The sequence below is a fragment of the Cervus elaphus genome, chromosome 33 (genome assembly GCF_910594005.1).
Source record: "Cervus elaphus chromosome 33, mCerEla1.1, whole genome shotgun sequence".
Classification (NCBI taxonomy): Eukaryota; Metazoa; Chordata; class Mammalia; order Artiodactyla; family Cervidae; genus Cervus; species Cervus elaphus.
The window spans coordinates 65,945,623-65,968,309 of NC_057847.1; the positions used below are offsets into that span (position 1 = coordinate 65,945,623).

At 44.3% G+C, this 22,687-nt stretch overlaps 1 protein-coding gene across 2 annotated transcripts in view; it reads left to right on the forward strand.

The window, feature by feature from the left end:
* The first annotated feature begins 952 nt into the window (after nucleotides 1-952).
* LYPD1 (LY6/PLAUR domain containing 1) overlaps nucleotides 953-22,687 on the forward strand; it is a 58,051-nt gene continuing 36,316 nt past the window's right edge. The window contains exons 1-3 of one of the 2 annotated variants that reach the window (XM_043894073.1): nucleotides 953-1,170; nucleotides 1,298-1,327; nucleotides 2,594-2,731. In XM_043894073.1, the coding sequence (XP_043750008.1) occupies nucleotides 1,101-1,170; nucleotides 1,298-1,327; nucleotides 2,594-2,731 (238 nt within the window). In that variant the 5' untranslated portion in view covers nucleotides 953-1,100. Of the gene's footprint in view, nucleotides 1,328-2,593; nucleotides 2,732-22,687 lie in introns of both variants that reach the window. The other variant, XM_043894072.1, reaches the window with a different exon arrangement.

A 22,687-nucleotide genomic window follows, 5' to 3' on the forward strand; every position in this document is an offset into this window, starting at 1 on the left:
GCTGCGGGCTCGGCGGTCAGGACGGCAAGTGTAGTCCCGCGGGCACTGCAAGTGGGTCGCTCGGTCGAGAAAGGAGGAATCGACGTGCGGGATTCAGCCAGCAACCGAGTCCTGGGCTGGGAAGGCAAGGTACACGCGAGGACGCGGGTGCATATGCTAATTACCCGTGGCTAGGAGGGAAGTCAGAGGTAGCTGTCTGGTCTTTTCGAGAAACGGGATGGAGTAGAGCAACTCCCGTCTTCACCCCGATTTGCTTTCTAGTGGGAGCTCATCTAGGCTTCCCCGGGGTGGCCCTCTCCTGGGCTAGGCTACGAGGGCGGTGTCACCGCACCCTTCAGCGGTGTGCGCGGCAGATAAACCGAGTGCAGAGCGCGTGGAGCTGGTCACGGACCCCACCACACCCAGCCCACCCCGCCGCAGTTGAATCCAATCCCGGTAACAACCGAGGGGCTTCTAGAAGGAAGAGAAGGCGCGGCAGCATGGGACCCTGTAAAGGGCCTACAGGTGTGCAACTTTGCCAGACGCACTGGAGCGCGCCCCGCCCCTCGGGCCCCGCAGCCCCAGTCCCGCAGGCCCGAGAGACCCTGCGGCGGAGGAGCCTGCCAGCCCCGGGGGCGCAGGGAAGGGGTGGGGGGCGCGCGCGCCCTTGCAAGCAGAGGGCCACGGGCACGCAGTCTTGCGACCTCACCTCCCAGGTCCTGCCGACTGCGCCCGGCGGATCCCCGCGGCACCTGCTGCGCCCTTCTCCCGCTGTTCCCTGATCTCCAGCCTCCGGGCCTCGGAAAACTACACGCTCTCTCTACCCCTCTAGGCGTCCCAGGCCCGGGGACGCGCGGTGGCGGGAGGAGAGGGCGAGCGGAAGGGGGTGGGACGTGAAAAGACTGTCCCAGCCTTCCCCGCTCACCACCCCCACCCCAACTCGGCAGCCGTCACGTGGTGCCCGGAGTGGGAGGTGGGGAGAAGAGAGGAGACTTTTTTGGGTGCTCGGGATCGCCCGTAGTTCCTTCATTCTCCGTGGCCAACTCCGGAGACGCCGCGCTCCGCCAGGGAGCTCGAGTCAGAGCAGCGGCGACCCTCAGCCCGGAGCCCCGGCTCGGGCGATGCGGGCGCCGCCGGCGGCACCTGCGGCTCCTCTCGGCGGCGGCGGTCGCCTCGGCAGCAGCAGAGCGGGCCCCAGCAGCCTCGGCAGCCACCGCCGCTGCGGCCCGGACAGCCTCCGCCGCGGTCGCAGCTTCTGATGCGCTTGCTCGCTCCCGGCTCCGCGGCTCCGGGAGGATGTGGGTGCTCGGCGTCGCAGCAACTTTTTGCGGATTGTTCTTGCTTCAAGGTAAGAAGACGAAGCGGCCAGCTGTCCGGCCGGGCTCGCACACCCCATCCACCCGCCGGCCCCTTTGCCTCTCTGGGCGCCCACCTCCGGCCCTGTGCTGCTCCGGGTTTGCCCAGCGGGAGTTTGGCTGCGGCGAGGGGTGCTCAGAGGCGCTAGATGGGAAGGTCTCCAAATCCCGCGCTGCAGGAGAGGCGGGAGCGGCGGATTGGTGGGACTCTGGCTGCAGATGGTTGGACTGCGCGGTAGGAAGAAGCTAGGAAGGAGGGAGGGTCCGAGCAGCGTGGGGTCTCGGTTAGGGAACTGGGGCGACAGAGCGCGAACCCGCCAAGTAGTCGGGCGTCTCTAGCAACCCGTGGGGGTGGCGCCGCCGACAGGTGAGCACACGCGGGGCAGCCGGTGGCCGGGGCGCGCCCGGGTTGGGTTGCTGCGCTCGGAGCGCGACCGCTGGGGGGCTGGGAGGGGTTGCGCCGGGTTCGCGGCTCGTCTGCCTGGGAGTCGGGGGAACTGGGTCTGGAAGGCAGCTCGTAGATGCAAGCGGAGCAGTCAGGCTGGAGCGGAGGGAGGTGCGAAACGTCTGACTCCTTCCCTCCAGAGACCGACTTCCAACCCTGCTCTGCAGATCTGGGACCCCGAGCCGGAGCCCTAGCTAAACGGAGCCGCGAAAGTGGGGCAGAAAGCGGCCGGGGATACACGTTCCCACGCCGCGGCCACCCCTGCTGCTTCGGGGGAACAGTCCCGAAGAAAGGTGGGGGACTCGGGGCGCAGCGGCACTTCCTCCAGAGCTTCAGCGTAGGGAGCCTGCGAACCACAGCGCTGGAATGCGAACGCCAAAAATCAAAGAAAACCGAAAAGGCGTCTGCAAAGGCAATCGCGACTGGTGCCAAAATAGCAATTAACTCATTTGTAACCAATTAACAATTAGGCAAATCTTCGGCGTAGACTGGAGCTGACGCAAGTCTCTGGAGCTACTCATCTCTCGGGCTGCATGTTCCTCCTTCCAACTTCCGTGCGGAATGGCCAGGTGTGGTGTCGGATAGGCTGTTTGTTTCTGGAGCGAGGGTCTAAGGGTCGCGAGCAAAATTGCACTTTATCCCGCAGGACCTTCGGCAGCCACGCCGCCCTCTACTGGCTTCAGCCGCAGCCGCCTTTCTGGGAGCCCCAGGCGCGAGCGCGGAAGCGACGCTGGCTGGGGCCAGTGGGAGGACGGTGCGTTCCCGGGTGGTCTCTGTGAGGCTGGGTCTGAACCCGACTGTGTCTGTCCCACAGGCTTTGCGTTGCAAATTCAGTGTTACCAGTGTGAAGAATTCCAGCTGAATAACGACTGCTCGTCCCCCGAGTTCATCGTGAATTGCACGGTAAACGTTCAAGACATGTGTCAGAAAGAAGTGATGGAGCAAAGCGCAGGTAAGAGGCTGGCAGCCCCCGTCCTCCTCCCCTCTCCAGTCTGGGCCTCAGTGGAAGTGAGGGGCCATTGCATTACAGGAAAAGATTGACTTTGATATCATGCACACACTGGTTTATCGCGGATTTACTTTTACAATGCTGGGAAGATGGAGAGTTCCAAGTTACTTTAATCTCATTAGAGTTAATTACCAGGGCTTCTCCCCAAGGAACTGGAAAGGGGCTGTGCATTTAAATGAATGGCTCTCCTCTTTTTATTTACTCCCCTCACCTTCCTCTGCTAAAAGCTGATCGGGAGACTGGAAAATATATGGATAACCAGCCCTGCTTGGGCAACTAGACAGTAGCCTGTGAGCAGTGTCAGCCTGAAATATGAAGCTAGTTGAAGTTCCCAGAGGTCAGCACTTGAAAAATGTGTTTTGTCAGAGAGCCACGCCATATTTCTTTGAAGAACACTACAGGATCTTTATTTAATTTTAGAACTAATGCATCAAATTCCAGGCACAAATTGCCAAGATCTTTCAAAGGAATGTAGTTTCCAGTCCCACAGGCTTAGCTGCTGGCAGGCTGACAGAGGGCCTGGGCACCGGCCAGGTGGAGAAGGAAGGGGGGAGGTGGGTCTTGCAGCCACAAACCTCCCTCATTTCCTGCAGAGTCTTCTCACTGAACAGGAGCTGCCGGCCCCTCCCAGGAGTCTTTTCAGAAGTCAAAATCTCCCCTTAAAGTACAGCTGGAACTTTGGGGAAATTGGTGAACTAGGGTTTCATTTCCAAGGTCAAATTGACGAATATAGACTTTGTCATTTTAAAGATGTTGAAATGATAGATGAATAATATTCAGTGAACCCAAGCCCAGCTTCTGTTTAGCTGACTGGACTGCACTGCCCACAGAGCCTGGTGAAGGGCCTGGAAGGGTTAAATGAGTCCTTTAATCCGGTAGCAGATTAATGCAAAGACTCAAGTTTTAAAGCCAGCATTTTGGGGAAAAACAACTTGGGGAATGTGGTTTTCTTCTCAGGGAAGGGTCTGGCTGCACCTGTGGCTTGCCACTTAGTTACGTGGGAAGGCACTAGCTGGTCACTGTACTGTGAGGTGGGGTGTGTGTGTGACTTTCAAGGCTGTTCGTTTAGATTATGATCAGTCTAGGTGTGGATTCTTTCCACCAGAATCATTCTTCTAGGACATCAGAAACGTAATTGCTCTCAAAAATAACTTCTCAAAGAAAGCAACATGCATTGTTTGGTTATATGGGATGCAGGCTGTTAAAAAAAGCCAAACAAAACTTAGTGAAGGGTCTTTAGCTAAGACTGACATGGTGATTCTGGTGAGATATTTCTTGTCTGCTTGTATTTCATTCCTGAGAATTTCATCTGAGCAAAAACGGACTGCCCTTCCACCAGAGGAACCGCTGCGATTTTCATCAGAATCACTCTGAACACTTTATTGCAACTCTCAAAATATTTGTAGCTTTCTTCCAGGCAGTAGTTTAGAGGCAGACAGAAATGGGGATATGGAACTTCCTCATCATCCTCCAGGTCACTGCTTTACCTGGGGATCATGTTTCATCACCTGGGATACGATTGTCATGAGGAGAGGAAAAGCTATGAACCAAATTGCAGTCAGAAGAGGTGGCTTTCTGAGAGATAGTTCTTGCTTTTTGAAAGTGTACTTGAGATGCACTTTGAAAATGGAATTTTCAAGTGTTCAGGTTTTCATCTGGCTTCCCTCTCTCGTCCACCCCGCGCTGTTGTGTTTTGTGTTTTGTTTTTTTAAAAAGGTATCCCTGGCATGATAACGCCTAGCTTCTCCCCCGAGAGACTGAGCACAGTCCGTGCCTAACCTGAAGCTGCTATCAGCTCAATCAGAGTGGGCGCTGGGTATCTTCAAACCGGGTTCCTCTGGCCACATGTCACAGGCTAGAGAGTGACAGACACGACAGAAATAAGGCAGACTCAGCTGTGAGGTGTGAGACACGGACCCTGTTGGTGGGCTCAAAGGAACCGGTTAGGAGAAGGATGCAAGCTCTGCGCACAGAGTATCCTGAATTCAATAGAAATCAGCCAAACACACATCCCTGTGTTTGAAGTTGAAGGTGGGGTGGGCACAGGAGAGGGGGTGGACTGAAACGTCTAAGGCGTTTCCATTTTCATCATGTGGTATTAGCGACCCATCTATTTCAGTGGTGATTAACTCGACCCTTGTCGGCAGGGCGAGCGAGCCAATCTGAAAACTCTGATTGTTAAGCGAACTCAGCTTGGTGTCCTCATCAGTGTAGCAACAGCTGATTTCTGTTGTATACTGCATGCCCGAGGTTCTTTTTTTGTGCCTTATGTGGGGATATCACCTGACATCCGAGAGTCCCCTTATGAGGCTCCTGTTTCCCGGGCTGCTCCCCAGGGGCATTTCATTCCACTGCAGGGTCAGCTTCTCCCCCTCCGCTGTTCAATGATGGTATTAGGTGTTGAAGTCAGAATTGTTTCTGCTGAATCAGTGATACATGTTGTTTCAAGAATTTCAGTGCTTTGGAACTGAAAGTGTTCTTGTTGTTTTGGTTTTAAAAAATTACATTGACTTATCTATTAGAAAAATCATAAAAGGGGGATCTAGCAATCTTCTTTCCATTTGTTAAAACAACCTCCCAAATTTCTCCTTTAATGAGAGTTCACCAACTTTCGTAGCTCATACACAAAAATTAATCTACATTTGCATAAAGATTATAAGTAAATATAATAGAAGAATTATATTGATAGGAGTAAGCCATAAGGGGTTGATTTATAGTTACTCGTGTGCTTCAGAATCTGAGAGTTTTGTTCAAATTCACGTCTGGGCCCCTCCTTGGAGAGGCCACTTTGGGGAAGTCTGTGGTAGAGCTGGCCAGGGATCAGCCCCTGAATTGAGAGCTGCTGGTCTGGACCGACCTTTTTGTGTATTAGAGGAATGAAAACAAGAGTCAGGGAAATTAGATGTCTGGTCCATGTCTGTTAGTGAGTTGTTACTGAGAGGCATCTGCTCAGTAACATCCCAGGCCAACCCCGTACACGGTAAAATACGTCTCCAGGGTTGCCTGCAAAGATAATTCAAGCAAACTGCTAAAGACTTAGACAATTCTCATGCCCATCAAGTTCACCTAATAGGCTTAGTGAACTGGGTTGAGTGGACGATCCACAAATGGATTTTGCAAGAACAGGAAAACGAACTCAGGATTTGTAAAGTCTGAGTGCTATGGCATTTTCCATAGGTAGAGAAAAAGCAGGGTTTTAAATGGACTAAGATTTTAATGCACCAAGCAAGTTTGATTTTAAGTAGGAATGAAAGGCATTCTTTTTGAAAAAAGAAAAAAAATACCAGCAGTGCAATATGCCCAAGCCCTCAGATAGTCCCTTCTGGATTAAGTCTGCAAACTCAGCTCTTATGAATTTTCAGGCAGGTACATTGAATTTTCAAGTGTGAAGTACATTTAAAATTAACCTTTACCTATTCCCCAGAGTGGAGAAGGAAATGGCAACCCACTCCAGTATTCTTGCCTGGGGAATCCAGGGGACAGAGGAACCTGGTGGGCTGCCGTCTATGGGGTTGCACAGAGTCGGCCACGACTGAAGCGACTTAGCAGCAGCAGCATTCCCCAGAGTGGCATTCCTATGGGGGGCTGAGAGAGTTTTCTGCTTTTTTTCCCCTTGGTCATTTATCGAGAAATAAGACGTAGGTTATGGGGAGGGGAAGGCTCCTTTCATTGTCCTTACTAACTGATATTTAAATGTTTGCATAATAAATGACTTGTTCTCTCCAGCTCTGCACTTAATGAGTTAGTGTCTACTTACCGCTCCACCCTTGATAATGACACGTCTCTTGCTCTGGCTTATCACTGCACTCCACAAAATATTTCAAATATTGATTTTCACTTCAGAATAGAAGCCCCCCGCCCATGAATTTTGAAACCAGAGTATAAAGAATGTGAATTTGCATTTGTTTGACAGTGCAATCTTGTAATTAGAGTTTTTCCTCTTGACTAGATACAGTGAAAGGGGCATAATTTAATTTTTATAGACTAGCCAATTTCTGCCCTTCATAAAATATAGCTCTGTCAGTGAGCAAAATGTTACAGGTTCTCCTAAACCTTATTTAAAAGTTAAATGCAGTGTATTGAGAGAAAGTTCATGGTCGGAATCAGTAACCTAATCGATCTCTTCACCCGTCCTTTGCAACAGGCATTAATCTATTTGTCTGTTTTGCGATACATGAGTTACTGATTTATATGCCATGTTGCATCTACATTATGGCTGTATAAGCAATGACTATTTTCCTTTTGGATTAGTTAGTTGCTCATTAAATTGGGTGAGGATGGCTTCATGCCTTAGATGATTTTCTCATGAACTAAAGAAAGGATAGCAAGGGAGGACCTGGGGGTCTCTGAAACAGTCATCCACTCTTAGCAGGAAGAAGTAGCAAGTTAACCATGGCCTGTGTTCTCTGCTTAATTTCACTAAGATTGAAAATGACAGGCTACAGTGAGCTTGGCAGGAAGGAAGGGTCAGTTTTGCCAAGCAGTATTATATCCCAGTCCCTTTATACCTGGATTCTTTTATTTAAGGTGCACACACATGGCATAGATATGTATATGCATATATTTAAATTTTTTCCTATATCTATATTTGCACACAATCCTAATTCTTGTGAGAAGAAGTGAAAATGTGCATCCTCCTTCTTTGTAGCTGTTCAGGTTATAAATGCTTAACATGTGTTATATGTAGGCACAAAGGTGTTTTCTAACTTTTTTCGCCCCAGAATATCTTTGTTCAGAGTACCAGTGATGTCTGTCAATCTTCTAGTGCCCCTGTCTGCTCCATATCTTTCTCTCTTACTCATTCTCTCATATCCTCTCCCTTTTGAACATCCCGCCTGCAGCCCTTACTTTCTCACTCTCAAATCCATTTTGAGAAGGTTATGGAATCCACTCCAAGAGTAGAGAACAGAAATGTAAAAAATCACCATATTTTAACTTTGCCAAGGAGACCGCAACAGGTTAAAAACCATAACAAAAAAGATTCAGATGTCAAAAAAGATATCCTCATACATTAACATTGGCCCTGCTAAAAAGGTTTCTATGTCAACCTCAATGAAGGTATGAATTATGTGGGGAAAGATTCTGTGTGGTGAATGTCAATATCACTGCCTCTTTCCCAGTGGGATCCTGAAAGAACACCTTTTTCTCCAAGGCAAAACACTTTGCCAATCTAGTTGTTCACTTAAGTTCTCGAGATGCAGCCATCTCTTTCATGTGGCAGGCGTAGCAGACTTCTGAGGAGGTCTTCAGAGGGTGAATATCAGATGTCTTTAGTCCCTTGGACTCTCCATAAGTAAAGTATTTGTTTATGTTAACTTTCTAGCTGAACAAGCAGCCAGGGCTGACCTCCCATCTCCATAGATGAAACATTTGAGGATTGATCCAGCTCTCCCACGGCACTAATTCCTCCCACTATGATCTCATGAAAGCTTCCATCATTGATGGTTTTCCTAATGAGTTTAAACAGAGAAGCTTCAAAGCTGGGTTTTCTCTCCCAAGTGAAAAATGAAACGCACTATGAAAACAAAACACAGTTTGCTTTGAACTCGGAAAAGGAAACCTGCTTCCCTTCTACATTCCTGAAATTAAAAGATCTGAATCTACAGCCTGTTTCTTTCTCCTTCTCCCCTTCCTGCCTTCTTTCCCGCCTTCCCCTCTCCCTCCTCCTCTCCTTCTCTCTCCCCCTCCCTCTCTCTTTCTTTTGTTCTTGTTTGATGACTGACTTAGATTCTAATGCTCAAACCAGGCAAAGGTTTATTACCACACCGTGCAGAAGTAGTCCACAGCCCAGCACCTGTCATCAGCTGTTGCATGAAAAGGGCATCTCTCTCTGTTAGGGAGCCAACAGCTATGTGCCAGGCTTCCCAGTAACTTTGAAGAAGTTACTCAGTTACTGCACGTCCCAGGGGCTTAGCTTCCTCCCCTGTTGTATGTCGAAACAGGTCACCCGTGGTCTTATGAGATGCAGCAAGGCAGTGAGGAAAAGATGGAAGCCGGCAGCAGTTCTCATCAGGAGTTGCTTCATTCACTCTCCATAGCTGCCTCTGAAGGCTAACTCTGCACACACTTTCTCGGACTGAGCCCTTAACTCCTTAAAATAGGATCCTCACAGTTGGCCCGGAAGGTCTGCAGTGAGACAATATATTCACTTGATGGTTGGTGGATCTGAGATGCAGAGAGATTCAGCAGTTTGCTCAGGACCACACAGCCAGTGGGACTGAAATTCAAGTCCTTCCCTTCCCTGGGTTTCTTTTTTCCAATCATGCTAATGTCATTTGTTTTTCTTTTTTGTATTTTTAATTACAATTTTATTGAGGTATAATTTATGTATCATAAAATTCATCCCTTTACAGCTGCAGTCCCCAGCCGTTTTGGCATCAGGGACCGATTTTCTGGCAGACACCTTTTCCACAGACCAGGGCGGGGGATGGTGGTTTCAGGATGATTCCCAGTGCAGTACATTTATTGTGCACTTTATTTGTTATTATTATATCAGCTCCACCATAGAACATCAGACATTAGATCCCAGAGATTGGGGACCCCTGTTTTAGAGCATAAAATTGATTGTTTTTAGTATATTCACAGAGTTGTGAAAATAGTCTAATTCCAGATATATATCTAATTCCAGAACATTTTCATCACCCCAGAAAGAAACCCTGTACCCTTTAGCTGTCACTAATCTGAGAACTACTGATCTACTCTGTGTCTCTCTGATTTGCCTGTTCTGGACATTTCATATAAATGGATTCACACAATCTGTTTTTCTACGATTGCTTCTTTCACTTAGAATAATGTTTTCAAGGTGCATCCATTTCACACCCCGTTTGGAAGTGCATTTTTCCTCTTGCTTTGCAGAGGTCGAAAAGAAAACTCAGGCTTGGCAGGTTCTAAATTATAGAATGGGGTGGGGGCGAGATGGGGTAGGAGAGGGCGTGATGGTGAGCCTGGAATTCCATGGGCTAATTAGCCAAATTGCTACGTTGAACTAAAAACCTGTGCTAAGAGCAAGCTGTCACAGGAAGCCATAGGGCAAAGGAGTTCATAGTCGTGGAGAATCTGCTCTGCTCAGCACTGGGCTCGCCATCCATTGCCTCCACATCCATTGCCATCTGTTAAAGGGTTAATCGACTTTTCCCTGTTGTCGTTCGGTGGCTCAGCCCTCAGTCGTGTCCTTGTCCGACTCTCTGTGACCCCACGCCAGGCTTCCCTGTCCTTCACTATCTCCCAGAGTTTGCTCGATTCATGTCCATTGAGTTGGTGATGCCATCTCATCCTCTCATCTCATTCTCTGCTGCCCTCTTCTCTTTTTGCCTTGAGTTAGCTTGTTAGCCACAAGAATCCTCAGGGATCTGGATGGGCTGTCACTGATACTAGAAGCTCTTATCCATGATCTCAGCTGCCCATCCCAACATCTGGCGTCCTCCATAGACCACAGCCCTCAAGCATCCTGCACCACTTAAGCTAGAAGAGATCTTCATTTATAATTTCAAAGAAGAGGTTACTGGGGCCCAGAAAGTTTTCTTTTCTGAGGGCCTGCCTAAACAGCTTGATCAGTCCAGCTCCTCATTCTTTTCTTGAGAAGGCCTGAGAGTAGAGCAGGGGGAGAAGCATTCTGGGGAGAGATTTTGGCTCAGGAGATGCAATTCTGATGTGGTTTTATCATTTACCACGCATACTCCGTAAACATGTGCAAATCTAGCCATTTTCCCCCCATACCAAATCATTGATGAAAGCTTTTATGTAGGCCCAACTGTCTGCTCCTTTAGAAGGTATAAGTTTCTTCTGGTATCTCCTTCTCCAAGGCTAAGCTGAATACTTCTCTGCCTGGTGGTACAGGATTGTCTTTTGGGGCTAAGAGAATTGCTGGTAGAGGACCATGTGTTTCCTCCTCCCCTGGACATTTTACAAAAGGCCGTATCTGTAATATAGGAGCGTCAATCAAATCTGGGATGAGTCAGGCTGCAGTAAACAAAAGAATTATGATTTATGTCCCTAATTCCTTCTATCCATGGTAAATTTTGGGCCATGGCTACATTGTGATTCAGGAACGGTTTTCACAAGCCAGAATTATACTGCATGTTCCCTTATTAATAAATGGCTTCCAATGTTCTGATTGCCTGCAACAGTCCAAAGCAGTGCAGTAGATGAACTGAATTAAGTGCTTTCAATAAGGTGAAACCATAAACAGTTTGTAAGCAATTGCTTTCCACCCCCTCCCCCAACAGTGTATTTAAGAAGAATAAAGCAGTGATGGTTCATGACGTTGATTCTGAGCTTTATGACTTTAAAAAAACCAGGAGAGGGATCCAGATGCAAAAATGATGAAGTGTTGTATTATTTTAAGGAAGTTGTGATACTTGGTCCAGTGCATTTCATTTCTCACTGGACATGGACAATAGCTTTTTATGTTTTTCTATTTCTTGGACTTGTTGGCGAGAATGGAGGATTGGTAGAAAGAGTGCCGGGGCGTGTGGTTCCCAGTGTGGCCCTCAGCCCACTGTGGCCCACGCTCACTGTACGCGCCCTGAATATGAATGTGCAGAGCAGTCTGTGTTGAGGCTGCCTCAAAGAGCACCGGCATGAGCAGGTGTATTGAAAGTGATGCTGGGTGATGTTTTGTACTGTTTTGTCGCTTAGGTAAAAGCTGGCAAGCCACTCGGGTTTCCCCTGACTTCAGAAAACCAATACAGAAATAACAAGAGGCGGGCAGGTTGACTAGTTGTCCACCCCATGAGGCCATCCAAATGGATCTTGGCTTCAAAGCCAGTTGTGAGATTCTTGTGAGAATTTCCCTGGCTTCAGAAGGAAAGGCTGTGAGCAGGTGGGGCCCACACCCAGAGAGGGAAGAGTTGGCTGACTTTCTCTGAAAAGGCCGAACATTATTCTTCTCAGCCTGTCCCAGGCTGTCGGAAGGGAAAAAAGAAGAAAGCAAGTCAGAAGCCGGTGTTTTACATAAGAGCAGGTTAAGATCCAGAGAGACTAAACCAACTTTGTTGTAAAACCTGGGTCTGTGTGTACAAGCCAAGGGGGCCCTGCTTACCTGGGCCTGAGCTTCTAGCATTGACCTTCTTGGTGATGAGAGGAGGATGACAGAGGGATGCTCTGACGATCTCCAGCCAGCAGTTTGCATGGCATTGGATCCTTTAGGATTTTAGAGTATCTTTTCCTAAAAGAAGTGGATTGTAGCTTCATTCACTAGTGTCCATTTCTGGGGTTCATTTCTGCAGCCAGAGCTCCTTAGCACATTACCCACCTCTTCCTTCCTCTCTGCCTCTTTCTCTTTCTCCCCTTACCTCCTCCTTTCACATACATACACATCCACTCACTCACTGCTATGTAGACACCCCGTAAATATTTGCTGAATAAGTATGCTTGAAAAATCAAGTTTCAAGCTAAAATAAATAATTTATCTGTTGGTATTTTAGAAGCATTATACTGAAAATGAGGGGGCTTAAATCTCTATCATAAGAAGAAAAGAACAAAGTTGAGTGTACTGTTGGCTTTCTTGTTACACTTGCAATGGTCTACATGCCCGTTAATGGCACGTAAGAAACAGCTCTGAAGTGCAGTGCACCCCAGTTTTTCTTGGGTGTCAGCTTGTAAGTCTGATCTGGCCATGCTTTGAATAAGAATGTTTTCTGGAAACCACACACCCCAACTCCTACAACATTCAGCTAACTTCGTAGTCAAGCCACTTGGGGACAGGTGACCATCCAGCCAATTCCATCAGCTGGAGGTGTAAGTTATGTGGAACTCCGGTACATCAAGATCCACCTTGGTCATGAACTCCCTTAGGAAGAAAACCAATCCTCCCACGTAGTCATATTCCCCCAACAAACCTCTGTTCCCACCAGGCCTCTCCCACACAGGAGATGCAAATTGAAAATACATGTGAAGATGTCCAAGACACAGGTAATCCAGACTTTCAGCTGGGGGATGTACTTCTAAACCATTTAATTTCAGGAAATTAAACCACAGAGGGAAGCAGGAAAAAAGGACTATGTTTTATGTTTTTGCTCTCCTATGGACCATCTTGCACTTAAAGCTTGGCCCTAAGAACTAATTGTTTGTGTTCTTGCCCTCTTTATTGAATATCATTAATATCATTGTCATAAAACCTGGATGCCATTCTTATGTTGAAGCTCGAGGAAGTTCTGACTGCAATAGCTTCATGCATCGAGAAAGCGTTTTGGTCTACTCCCCTTGTTGGCCTATAGGTCATAGTTTCAAAAGAGCATTAATCAGCCACTGCTGTTGCCAGACTCCTTTAGTTCTTACCTCCACCTGGACCTCACTTTCTGTGCCACTTAAGAATGTCTTCAGTGGCAGATAACAGAGACATAAGCCCCATAAAAGCAGGTATTGTTTACCTAACAAGATAGTCCAGAAGTAGGCTGTCCTGGGCTTGTTTCCACAACTCAGTGATGTCCTCAAAGACATCAGAAGTTTTCTCCATTTTCCTAAGGATTCGTTTTCTGTCCATAGGCTAATTGACTCTTGTTCACAAAGTGGCTGCTTGTATTCAATTAAAGGAAAGAGATACCATCAAGGAGCTTTTATCTTCAGCTTTTCCTTTTACCAAGAAAGCAAAATCCCTCTTTTTGGAGTCCCTCAGAGAGACTTCTCCTTGTCTTTCATTGATCTGAATGTTGTCTTGTGGCCATTATTTGTTGTAAAGGAAGAAAGCAGCGGGTGGCTATGGGGTGGACAACTGTCAGTGTCTGCCAAATCACTTTTTGAGGAATCCTTGCACAAAATTGGAAAGAATCCAGCACATTGCTTCCAGTGCCGCCCCACCCCCCACAGGAGCCACTTTGCCACCGAGGGCACTTGTTCCTAATTTGGGTAAATCTGTATGCATGAAATCTTTGGGCCCCGTGATGTTAATGTTACCCTTTGAGAACAGTAATCAGAAGGACTTAAAGGTTGAAAATGCAAGAGCCCAGTTTCATAAATCATTGAAGGCACTCTCCTTAACGTTACTCACTCTCTTGCCTAAAACAAACATTGAAATGCATTATCAGAGGACCTCCATTCATGAATCACTGTCACTTTTTTTTTTTTTTGGCTGTGCCTTGTGGTATGGAGAATCTTAGTTCCCAGGCCAAAGATCAAGCCTGCACCCCCTACATCGGATGTGCACAGTCTTAACCACTGGACCACCGGGGAAGTCCCCGACTGTCACATTTTGGAAAAGGAAAAGAGCACATGTGCTAGCAAACGATGTCCTGACTTTTTGTTCAAGCTGTGTGTGACATTTCAGAATTTTGGTTCACTGAATGATGAGCTATAAGAGTATAAATTTTAGTGTGAGGATATTTCCACGGGAGAGAATGGTGTGTTCATGGCGAAAAATACAAGGGTGCCTTGGGTTAAATGCTTCAATGTTCTTGAATCATTGCACCCACAGCCATTTTGCCACCAAGGACTCTGTTGTTCCTAATTTGGGTAAATTTGTATGCATAAAACTGATTATTAATCTTTGGGCCCCATGATGTTAATGTTGCCCTTTGAGAACAATAATCAGAAGGACTTCAAGGTTAAAAATGCAAGAGCATGGTTTCATAAATCATTGAAGGCACTGTTAACACTGGAATAGTAAGTCATAAAGATCTGTTCCCTCAACCCCGCAAGGCAAACTGGGGTCCAGAGGCACCAGCTGAGGAAAAGCAAGTGTCTGCAGAAACCTTCCTGGCTCAGAAAGTTATAAATGAGCAGAGAAGTCCACATCTAATGGGAAACTCAAGTAAAACTTAACAATTGACATCATACATTATGGGTGGGTGGTTTGCATCCCATAATTAAGTTGGCATCAGTGGTTAACAGCCTTGAAAATTAAACTCAACAACAAAATCAAAGGCTTCTGAATAATGAAGTTAACACATCCCTATTCTGAGGAAAAAGAACGTCCTTGCGTTATCTTGTTTCATGTCTGTTTTCTTGACGATGTGGCTGTTGTTCAAACAGACATGTTTGTTTTTACTGTTGGGGGCAGGAGGGGTGCTTCTGGGCTCCCCTCAACTTCTGGTTCCACCAACTACCCCAGGATGGGAGGGTGGCTGGGCATCAGGAAGGATGGACCGTGCAGACCTTGTCACCGCCTCTTTCTTTCAGGCCTTTAAAAAATGGATTGTTAGCATTCTTGTTTGGTTCCTGTGGTAATCTGCAGCTCCAGTGGAGGGTGGCTTCTTCAGATTTTAAAATATTCACATCCATAGCAAAGGAAAAGTACTTAAGAGTCAGAACACAGAGCTGTCCAGGAAAAGTCTACCTCCCAGGTCTCCTCCTGCCTTTATGTCTGATGAATGGTGCCCATCATGGCAGTAACGAGGCACAGGTTCATATAGATGAGCCTCTTCTTCTCAAGATATCCCCATTAGAATGCAGAGACTATCAACGTTTCTTGCATGGTGTTCTTTAAGATAAAAAAAAAATACTTGAGAACAAATCGAAGATCTTTTTTCTCCCAGTTTCTTTCAAAACTCACTGAAAATGCATATAGTTCTTTCCAATTACCCGTTTCCAAGCGTTTTTCTTTGAGGAGCTGTTCCTAGTCCTGCATGGAATATTTATTGTAATGTAATCATAACTCCAGTGCAGTAAGTGTTGGTTATTTTTCGAGTAGGGGAAGATTAGTCTTACTCCCAGATGGGCATTCACACAAGCAGCAGTTTGCCATTGAAGTTCGACTTTAAAACTAAATTATATAACATGGGGTGAAAAGTAATGGGCTATTAAAGGCTGTCTTTAGGAATTTCCATTTCTGTACCGGCAAAGAGAGCAGAGGAAAAGATACATGAATGATCGTCCATAAAGAAGAGAAGATGCATGCTTTACATTGGAGCAGAGACTAAAGTGAGAAAATTAGCAAAATAACTTACATGGTTTGAAAGCATGCTTATAGCAGGTAGGTCATAGTAGAACTGTACTCCCACACTCTCTGGGACTCCCCAAAGTTGCAGGTATCAATATATGTGTGTGGAGATGAAGGGGATACACAATATGCCAGGTCTGTTTTTCTGCCCCGATTGAACTCGACTCACTCAACAAAAGCAATGTTAAGTGGTTTTCGTTTCTGATTCTCAAGGTCCAGAGGTTATTTGGAGCAGAAGATGAGTTGGAAAGTACTTCCCCATCCTGCAGAGAATCACTATAGAGTTAAGTTCTAGGACACTACGTAAACGGGGTCAGATAGAACCTGGTGGGGTTTAGAGGGCACCCAAGGGTTATCAGCCTTCTTTCTTACCCAGGTTCTGAGCAAACTGGGAAATAAATGAGCTCGGCAGAGAAGGCCTAGAACATCACCGTTGTTACTGAGAAAGACTGGGCTGGAGGGACTGGCTTTGGGCGAAAGTCAACCAGGTTTCTAAATTAGCTTCTTCAAATTACCTGGTTTATCCAGTCAAACAAAGCCAGGGAGGGAAGTTTCTTGCCCTGCGGAGCAGGGCAGAACACACACTTGCTGTGAGGGATGGGGAAGAGGATGAGCAGCATGTGCCCAGTTTATTCTTCCTAAGTCAACCGGTCGGATATGTCACTCTGCCTCCTTTGGGGAAGAGGGATTTGAGGTCTAGAGAAGCCAGGAGTTTCACCAATTGAGGGAACATTGGAATAGAAGGAAAACCAGCCCCCAAACCCCCCACCCCCACCAGTAATCTTCCCTCAAGCCCATCACACTGAAAAATGGTCATTTCTGGAGCCATCAGGGCCTTTGAGATGGGAAGAAAGTAATCAAAGAACAGATATTTGGGGCCACATCTGTCACCTAGGTAGACATACACACTCACTGTATTGGTTATCAGCGTGAACAGTGGGCAGTCTGAATGTTTCACTGAAGCATTTGTTTGGGTAGAACATAGAAAAATGATATAGACTTCTCCCTCACCCATACTAGCATCTTCTATGAAAACTTTCATTTTGAAATAATTTGAGACTTGCAGAAAGGCTGTCAAAGTAGTAGAGAGTTTCCATATACCCTTCGCCCAGCTTCTGCTACTGATAATAACTGGCATCACCATGGTACAATGATCAAAACTAAGAAACTAACATTGGCACCATACTATTAATTCAACCATGGTTAGTATTGGATTCCATTCATTTTTCCTTTTTCTATTCCAGTATCCTCTCTAGGATCCCACATTGCATTTCATGGTCATGTCTCCATATTCTCCTCTAATCTCAGTTACTAGTTTCTCATCCTTTCCTTATCTTTTGTGATGTTAACAGTTTGCTTTTTCATTGAAGGACAGTTGATTTACAGTATTCTGTTAATGTCAGGAATACAGCAAAGTCATTCAGTTATATATATGTGTGTGTGTGTATTCTTTTTTCAACTATTTTCCATTATACTTTATTACAAGATATTGATATAGTCCCTGTGCTATGCAGTAAGTCCTTGCTTATTATAGTAGTACTCATCTGTTAATCCCATGCTCCCAATTTATCCCTCTCCCCTTCCCCTTTGGTAATCATAACTGTGTTTTCTGTCTGTGAGTCTGTTTCTGCTTTGTAAATAAGTTCATTGTAGTTTTGACTTACATTTCTCTAATAATTAGCTGTGTTAGGCATCTTTTCATGTGCCTGTTCGCCATCTGTATGCCTTCTTTGGAGAAGCGTTTATTTAGCTCTTCATCCCATTTTTTGATGGGGTTGTTTTTGTTGTTGCCGTCAAGTTGTATGAGCTGTTTGTATATTTTAGAAATTAAGCCCTTGCCAGTCACATCATTTGCAGATATTTTCTACCAGTCTGTAGGTTGTCTTTTTATTTTGTTTATGGTTTCTTTTGCTGTATCAAAGCTTGTAAGTTTGATTAGGTCCCATTTGTTTATTTTTGCTTTTATTTCTATTGCCTTGGGAGACTGACCTAAGAAAACATTGGTACGATTTATGTCAAAGAATGTTTTACCTACGCTTTGCTCTAGGAGTTTCATCATGTCACATCTTACGTTTAAGTTTTTAAGCCATTTTGAGTTTATTTTTGTGTATGGTAAGAAGGCGTGTTCTAACTTCATTGAGGTACATGTGGCTCTCCAACTTTTCTAACATCACTTGCTGAAGAGACTGTCCTTTTCCTAATGTATATTCTTGCCTCCTCTGTTGAAGGTTAATTGACCACAGGTTTGTTGCTTTATTTCTGGGTTCTCTGTTCCATTGATTCATATATCTGTTTTGTGCCAGTATTATGCTGTTTTAGTTACTGTGGCTTTGTAGTACTACCTGCCTCCTGATTTGCTCTTTTTTTCTCAGGATTGAGATGGTAATTCTGGGTCTTTTATGGTCCCATATGAATTTTAGGGTTATTTGTTCTAGTTCCGTGAATAGAGGGCTTCCCCAGTGGCTCAGCAGTAAGGAATACACCTGCAATGCAGGAGACGTGGTTTCAATCCCTTGGTGGGGAAGATCCCCTGAAGAAGGAAATAGCAGCCCACTCCAGTATTCCTGTCTGGAAAATTCCATGAACAGAGGAGCCTGGCTGGCTACAGTTCATGGGGTTGCAAAGAGCAGGACATGACTAACCACACACATTCCATGAATAGAACAAATATGTCATGGTTAATTTGATAGGATTCACATTAAATCTGTAAATTGCTTTAGGTAATATAATTTTAACTGTCTTAATTCTTCCAATTTGAGAACTTGGGATACCTTTTGATTTCTTTGAATCATCTTCAGTTTATTAATTTTTATAGTTCTCAGCAGATAAGTCTTTGACCTCCTTGGTCTGGTTTGTTCCTAAGTTCTTTATTGTTTAGAGTTAGATTTTGAAAGGCATTGATTTTTAAATTCCATTTCTGATATTTCATTGTTGGTGTAAAGAAATGCAACAAACTTCTGTATGTCAGTCTTATATCCTGCTACCTTTCTGAATCTATTAGTTTTGATAGTTTTTGTGTGAAGTCTTTAGGGTTTTCTCTATATGGTATCATATCATCTGCATACAATGACAGTTTTACCTCTTCTCTTCCAATTTGGATACCTTTTATTTCTTTTTTTGTCTGATTGCTGTAACTAGGACCTCCAATTCTATGTCGAATAGAAGAGGTGAGAGTGAGCATCCTTGACTTGTTTCAGATTTTAACAAGAAGGCTTTCAGCTTTTCACTGTATTGTATTGGTTGTGGGTTTTTCATAAGTAGTTTTTATTATTTTGAGATATGTTCTGTCTATACCCACTTTAGTAAGTGCTTTTATGAAATTGGTGTTGAATTATGTCAAATGCTTTTTCTGCATCTATTGAGACGATCATGTGGTTTTTGTCTTTTGTTTCGCTAGTGTATCACATTGATTTGCATGTATCGAACCATCCTTTATGAACTTGGGTGAATCCCACTTGGTCATGGTGTATGATCTTTTTAATGTGTTGCTTGTTTAGCTGGCTATTGTTGAGAATTTTTGCATCTATATTTATCAAAGATATGGGCCTGTAATTTTTTATTTTTTAGTGAAGTCTTGTCTAGTTTTGAAATCAGGGTGATGATGGTGTCATAGAATGTCTTTGGGTGTATTCCCTCATCTTCAGTTTTTTGAAAGAGTTTGAAAAGGATTGGTATCAGTTCTTTATTTGATGGAAGTCACCTGTGATGCCATCTGGTCCTGGACTTTTGTTTGTGGGGAGCTTTTAAATTACTCATTCTATTTCACTTCTAGTGATCAGTCTGTTCAAATTATCTATTTATTCTTGATTCAATTTTGGTGGACTGTATGTTTCTAGAAACTTATCCATTTCTTCTAGGTTGTCAAATTTGTTGACATATAAATTATTCACAGTATTCCCTTATAGTTTTATGTATTTCTGCAGGATTGGTTGAGATTTCTCCTTTTTCACTTCTTATCCTTATTTGAGTCCTCTCTCTTTTCTTTATGAGCCTGGCCAGAGGTTTGTCAATCTTGTTTATCCTTTCAAAAAACCAGCTCTTGGTTTTATGGATTTTTTCCTGTCGTTTTTTAATCTGTTTTATTTTTCTCTGATCTTTATTTTCTTCCTTCTGCTGACTTTCGGTTTTGTTTGTACAAAGGAAGAATTACTTCCTTTGTAATTCTTTTAAGTGGTAAGTTAGGTTGTTTATTTGAAATTTTTCTTGTTTTTTGAAGAAGGCCTGCATTGCTATGAACTTCCCTCTAAGAACTACTTCCATAAGCTTCTGATAGATGCTCTATGGTTGTGTTTTCACTGTCATTTTTCTCAAGGTATTTTTATTTTCTCTTTGTCATTGTTGACCTATTCTGGTATTTTTGGTAGTATGTCCATTAGTCTCCATGTAATTGTTTTTTCTCTTTTCCCCCCTGTGATTGATTTCTAGTTTCATGTTGTTGTGGTCAGAAAAGATGTTTGAGATAATGTCTATATTCTTAAATTTTTAAGACTTATTTTGTGCCCTAGTATACATACCACATCTTCTTTATCCATTCATCTGTCAGTGGACATATGAGTTGCTTCATGTCTTGGCCATTGTGAATAGTACTGCTATGAACATTGGTGTACGTGTGTCTTTTGGAGTCTTAACTGTTTTGAAGAGGGTTGGTCAGCTTTTTGTGTGTTGTCCCTCAATTTAGGTTGGTCTGATGTCTTTTTATGACCAGAATGAGGGAACAAGAATCCTCAGAAGGGATGTGCCATCACTTCTCTGTGCATCACATCAAGGGATGTGTGATGTCAATATCACACATGTTGATATCACACTTGTTGCTGGTGATGCTAACTTTAACCACTTAATTAAATGGTTTTCTGGGCTTCTCCACTGTAAAGTGACTATTTCTCCCTTTTTAATTAATACATTATTTGAAGAAGATAATTTGAAACTCTACAAATATCATCTTTCTCCTCAAACTTTGTTCAATAACTTTAGCATCTACCAGTGGGTTGTTGTTCAGTTGCTCAGTCATGTCCGACTCTTTTCAACCCCATGGACTGCAGCAAGCCAGGCTTCCCTGTCCTTCACTGTCTCCCAGAGTTTTCTCAGACTCATGTCCATTGAGTTGATTATGCCATCCAACCATCTCATCCTCTGCTACCCACTTCTCCTGCCTTCAGTCTTTCCCAGCATCAAGGTCTTTTCAAATGAGTCAGTTCTTCGTATCAGGTGGCCAAGTATTGGAGTTTCAGCTTCAACATCAGTCCTTCCAATGAACACCCAGGACTGATCTCCTTTAGGATGGACTGGTTGGATCTCCTTGCAGTCCAAGGGACTCTCAAGAGTCTTCTCTACCACCACAGTTAAAAAGCATCAATTCTTCAATGCTCAGCCATCCTTATGGCCCAGCTCTCATATTCATACATGACTACTGGAAAAACCATAGTTTGACTATACAAACCTTTGTTGGCAAAGGGATGTCTCTATCTCTCTCTCTTTTTCTTAATACACTGTCTAGGTTTCTCATGGCTTTTTTTTCCAAGGAGCAAGCATCTTTTAATTTCATGGCTTCAGTCACTGTCCACAGTGATTTTGGAGCCCATGAAAATAAAATCTATCACTGTTTATATTTTTTTTCCCATCTATTTGCCATTAAGTGATGGGACCAGCTGCCATGATCTTAGTTTTTGGACTGTAGCCCACCAGACTCCCACTGTCCGTGGGATTCTCCAGGCAAGAATATTGGAGTAGGTTGCCATGCCCTCCTCCAGGGCATCTTCCTGACCCAGGGATCAAACCTGCATCTCTATGTCTCCTGCATTGTCAGGTGGATTCTTTACCACTAGTGCCACCTGGGAAACCCCTAGCATGTGGTAGTGCAATCTTAATTTCTGTTTCTCTCTTAATTCTGCATTTATTACTTGGAATTATTTTGTAAGGAAGAGCTGACCCTTCTCTTCCAAATATTTATTTATTAAATTATTTATATCAGTATGAGCTTTTGGGTATTCACTTTATTCCATAGATTCCAATATATAGTACCTTTGTTACTTTTGTTGTTCAAACTGCTCCACCTGTCCACTGGAAGGTTGATTTTTGTGTCCTTTCGACATGCCCCATCCTTTTTTGAGCACTTCCTTATTTGGAGTACTACAAGATAAAATAGTCCAGAGTCATCTTGAATTTTCCATCTCCCAGTTCTCTCTATAACTTCTCCATGGTAGCTATTCCTTTTTAGTTAACAAATAAACAAAAAACAGAAAAACCCTCAAGCCCAGGAAGCTGATGTTTCTTAGGTATATACTGTGGGCTAGTATGGTCATAGGTGCTTTGCATACATCATCCTCTTAATCTTCATCTTTTTAAACTCTGTTAGATAGGTATAGTTTTCTCTCTTCAAGAGGATAAACTATTGCTTAGAGAAGTTAAATGTTAAGTGCATTGTTCAATTTTCTCCAGCAAGCATTCTAGTCTAGGTCTGTTGGATTCCAGCGTTCATGTTCTTTCCACTGGATAAAGAATTATGTCAGAAGCAAAATGAAACGTGGACTTCATTCACATCAGCTTCCTCCACCCCATTTCATAGACAAGGAACTGGGGTCTATAAATGAGAATATCAAGCCTTCTTTAAGACCCAGAACTTGATGGGAGAAATTAATGCAAGACCCTGATCTCTGGCACTTAGCCAAGTAGTATTTCTTTACATTGCAATGAGTATAATTCTTCACAGATGATTTTCATTGGTAAAATGACCAACAAGTTCACTTTATTATTGAAACTCCCTTTGCTTAGCTTGTGATCCAACATTTCCCTTTGTGTTTGCCAGCAACCATGAATGGGATTTTTGAGCCCAAGTGAACATTTTGGTAGGTCAAAAAATAATGCATCAGAGAAAGAACTGAACAATAGCCCCTCATATTATCAAATATCTTCTTTGTAAGTGATGTTGCCACTTTAACTCCCATGTTATCATTTTGGCAATATAAATGCATTTGAAAATGGTATTTTCTGAACAAAACCAAATTATTAACTTTTTCCTTCTCAACTAT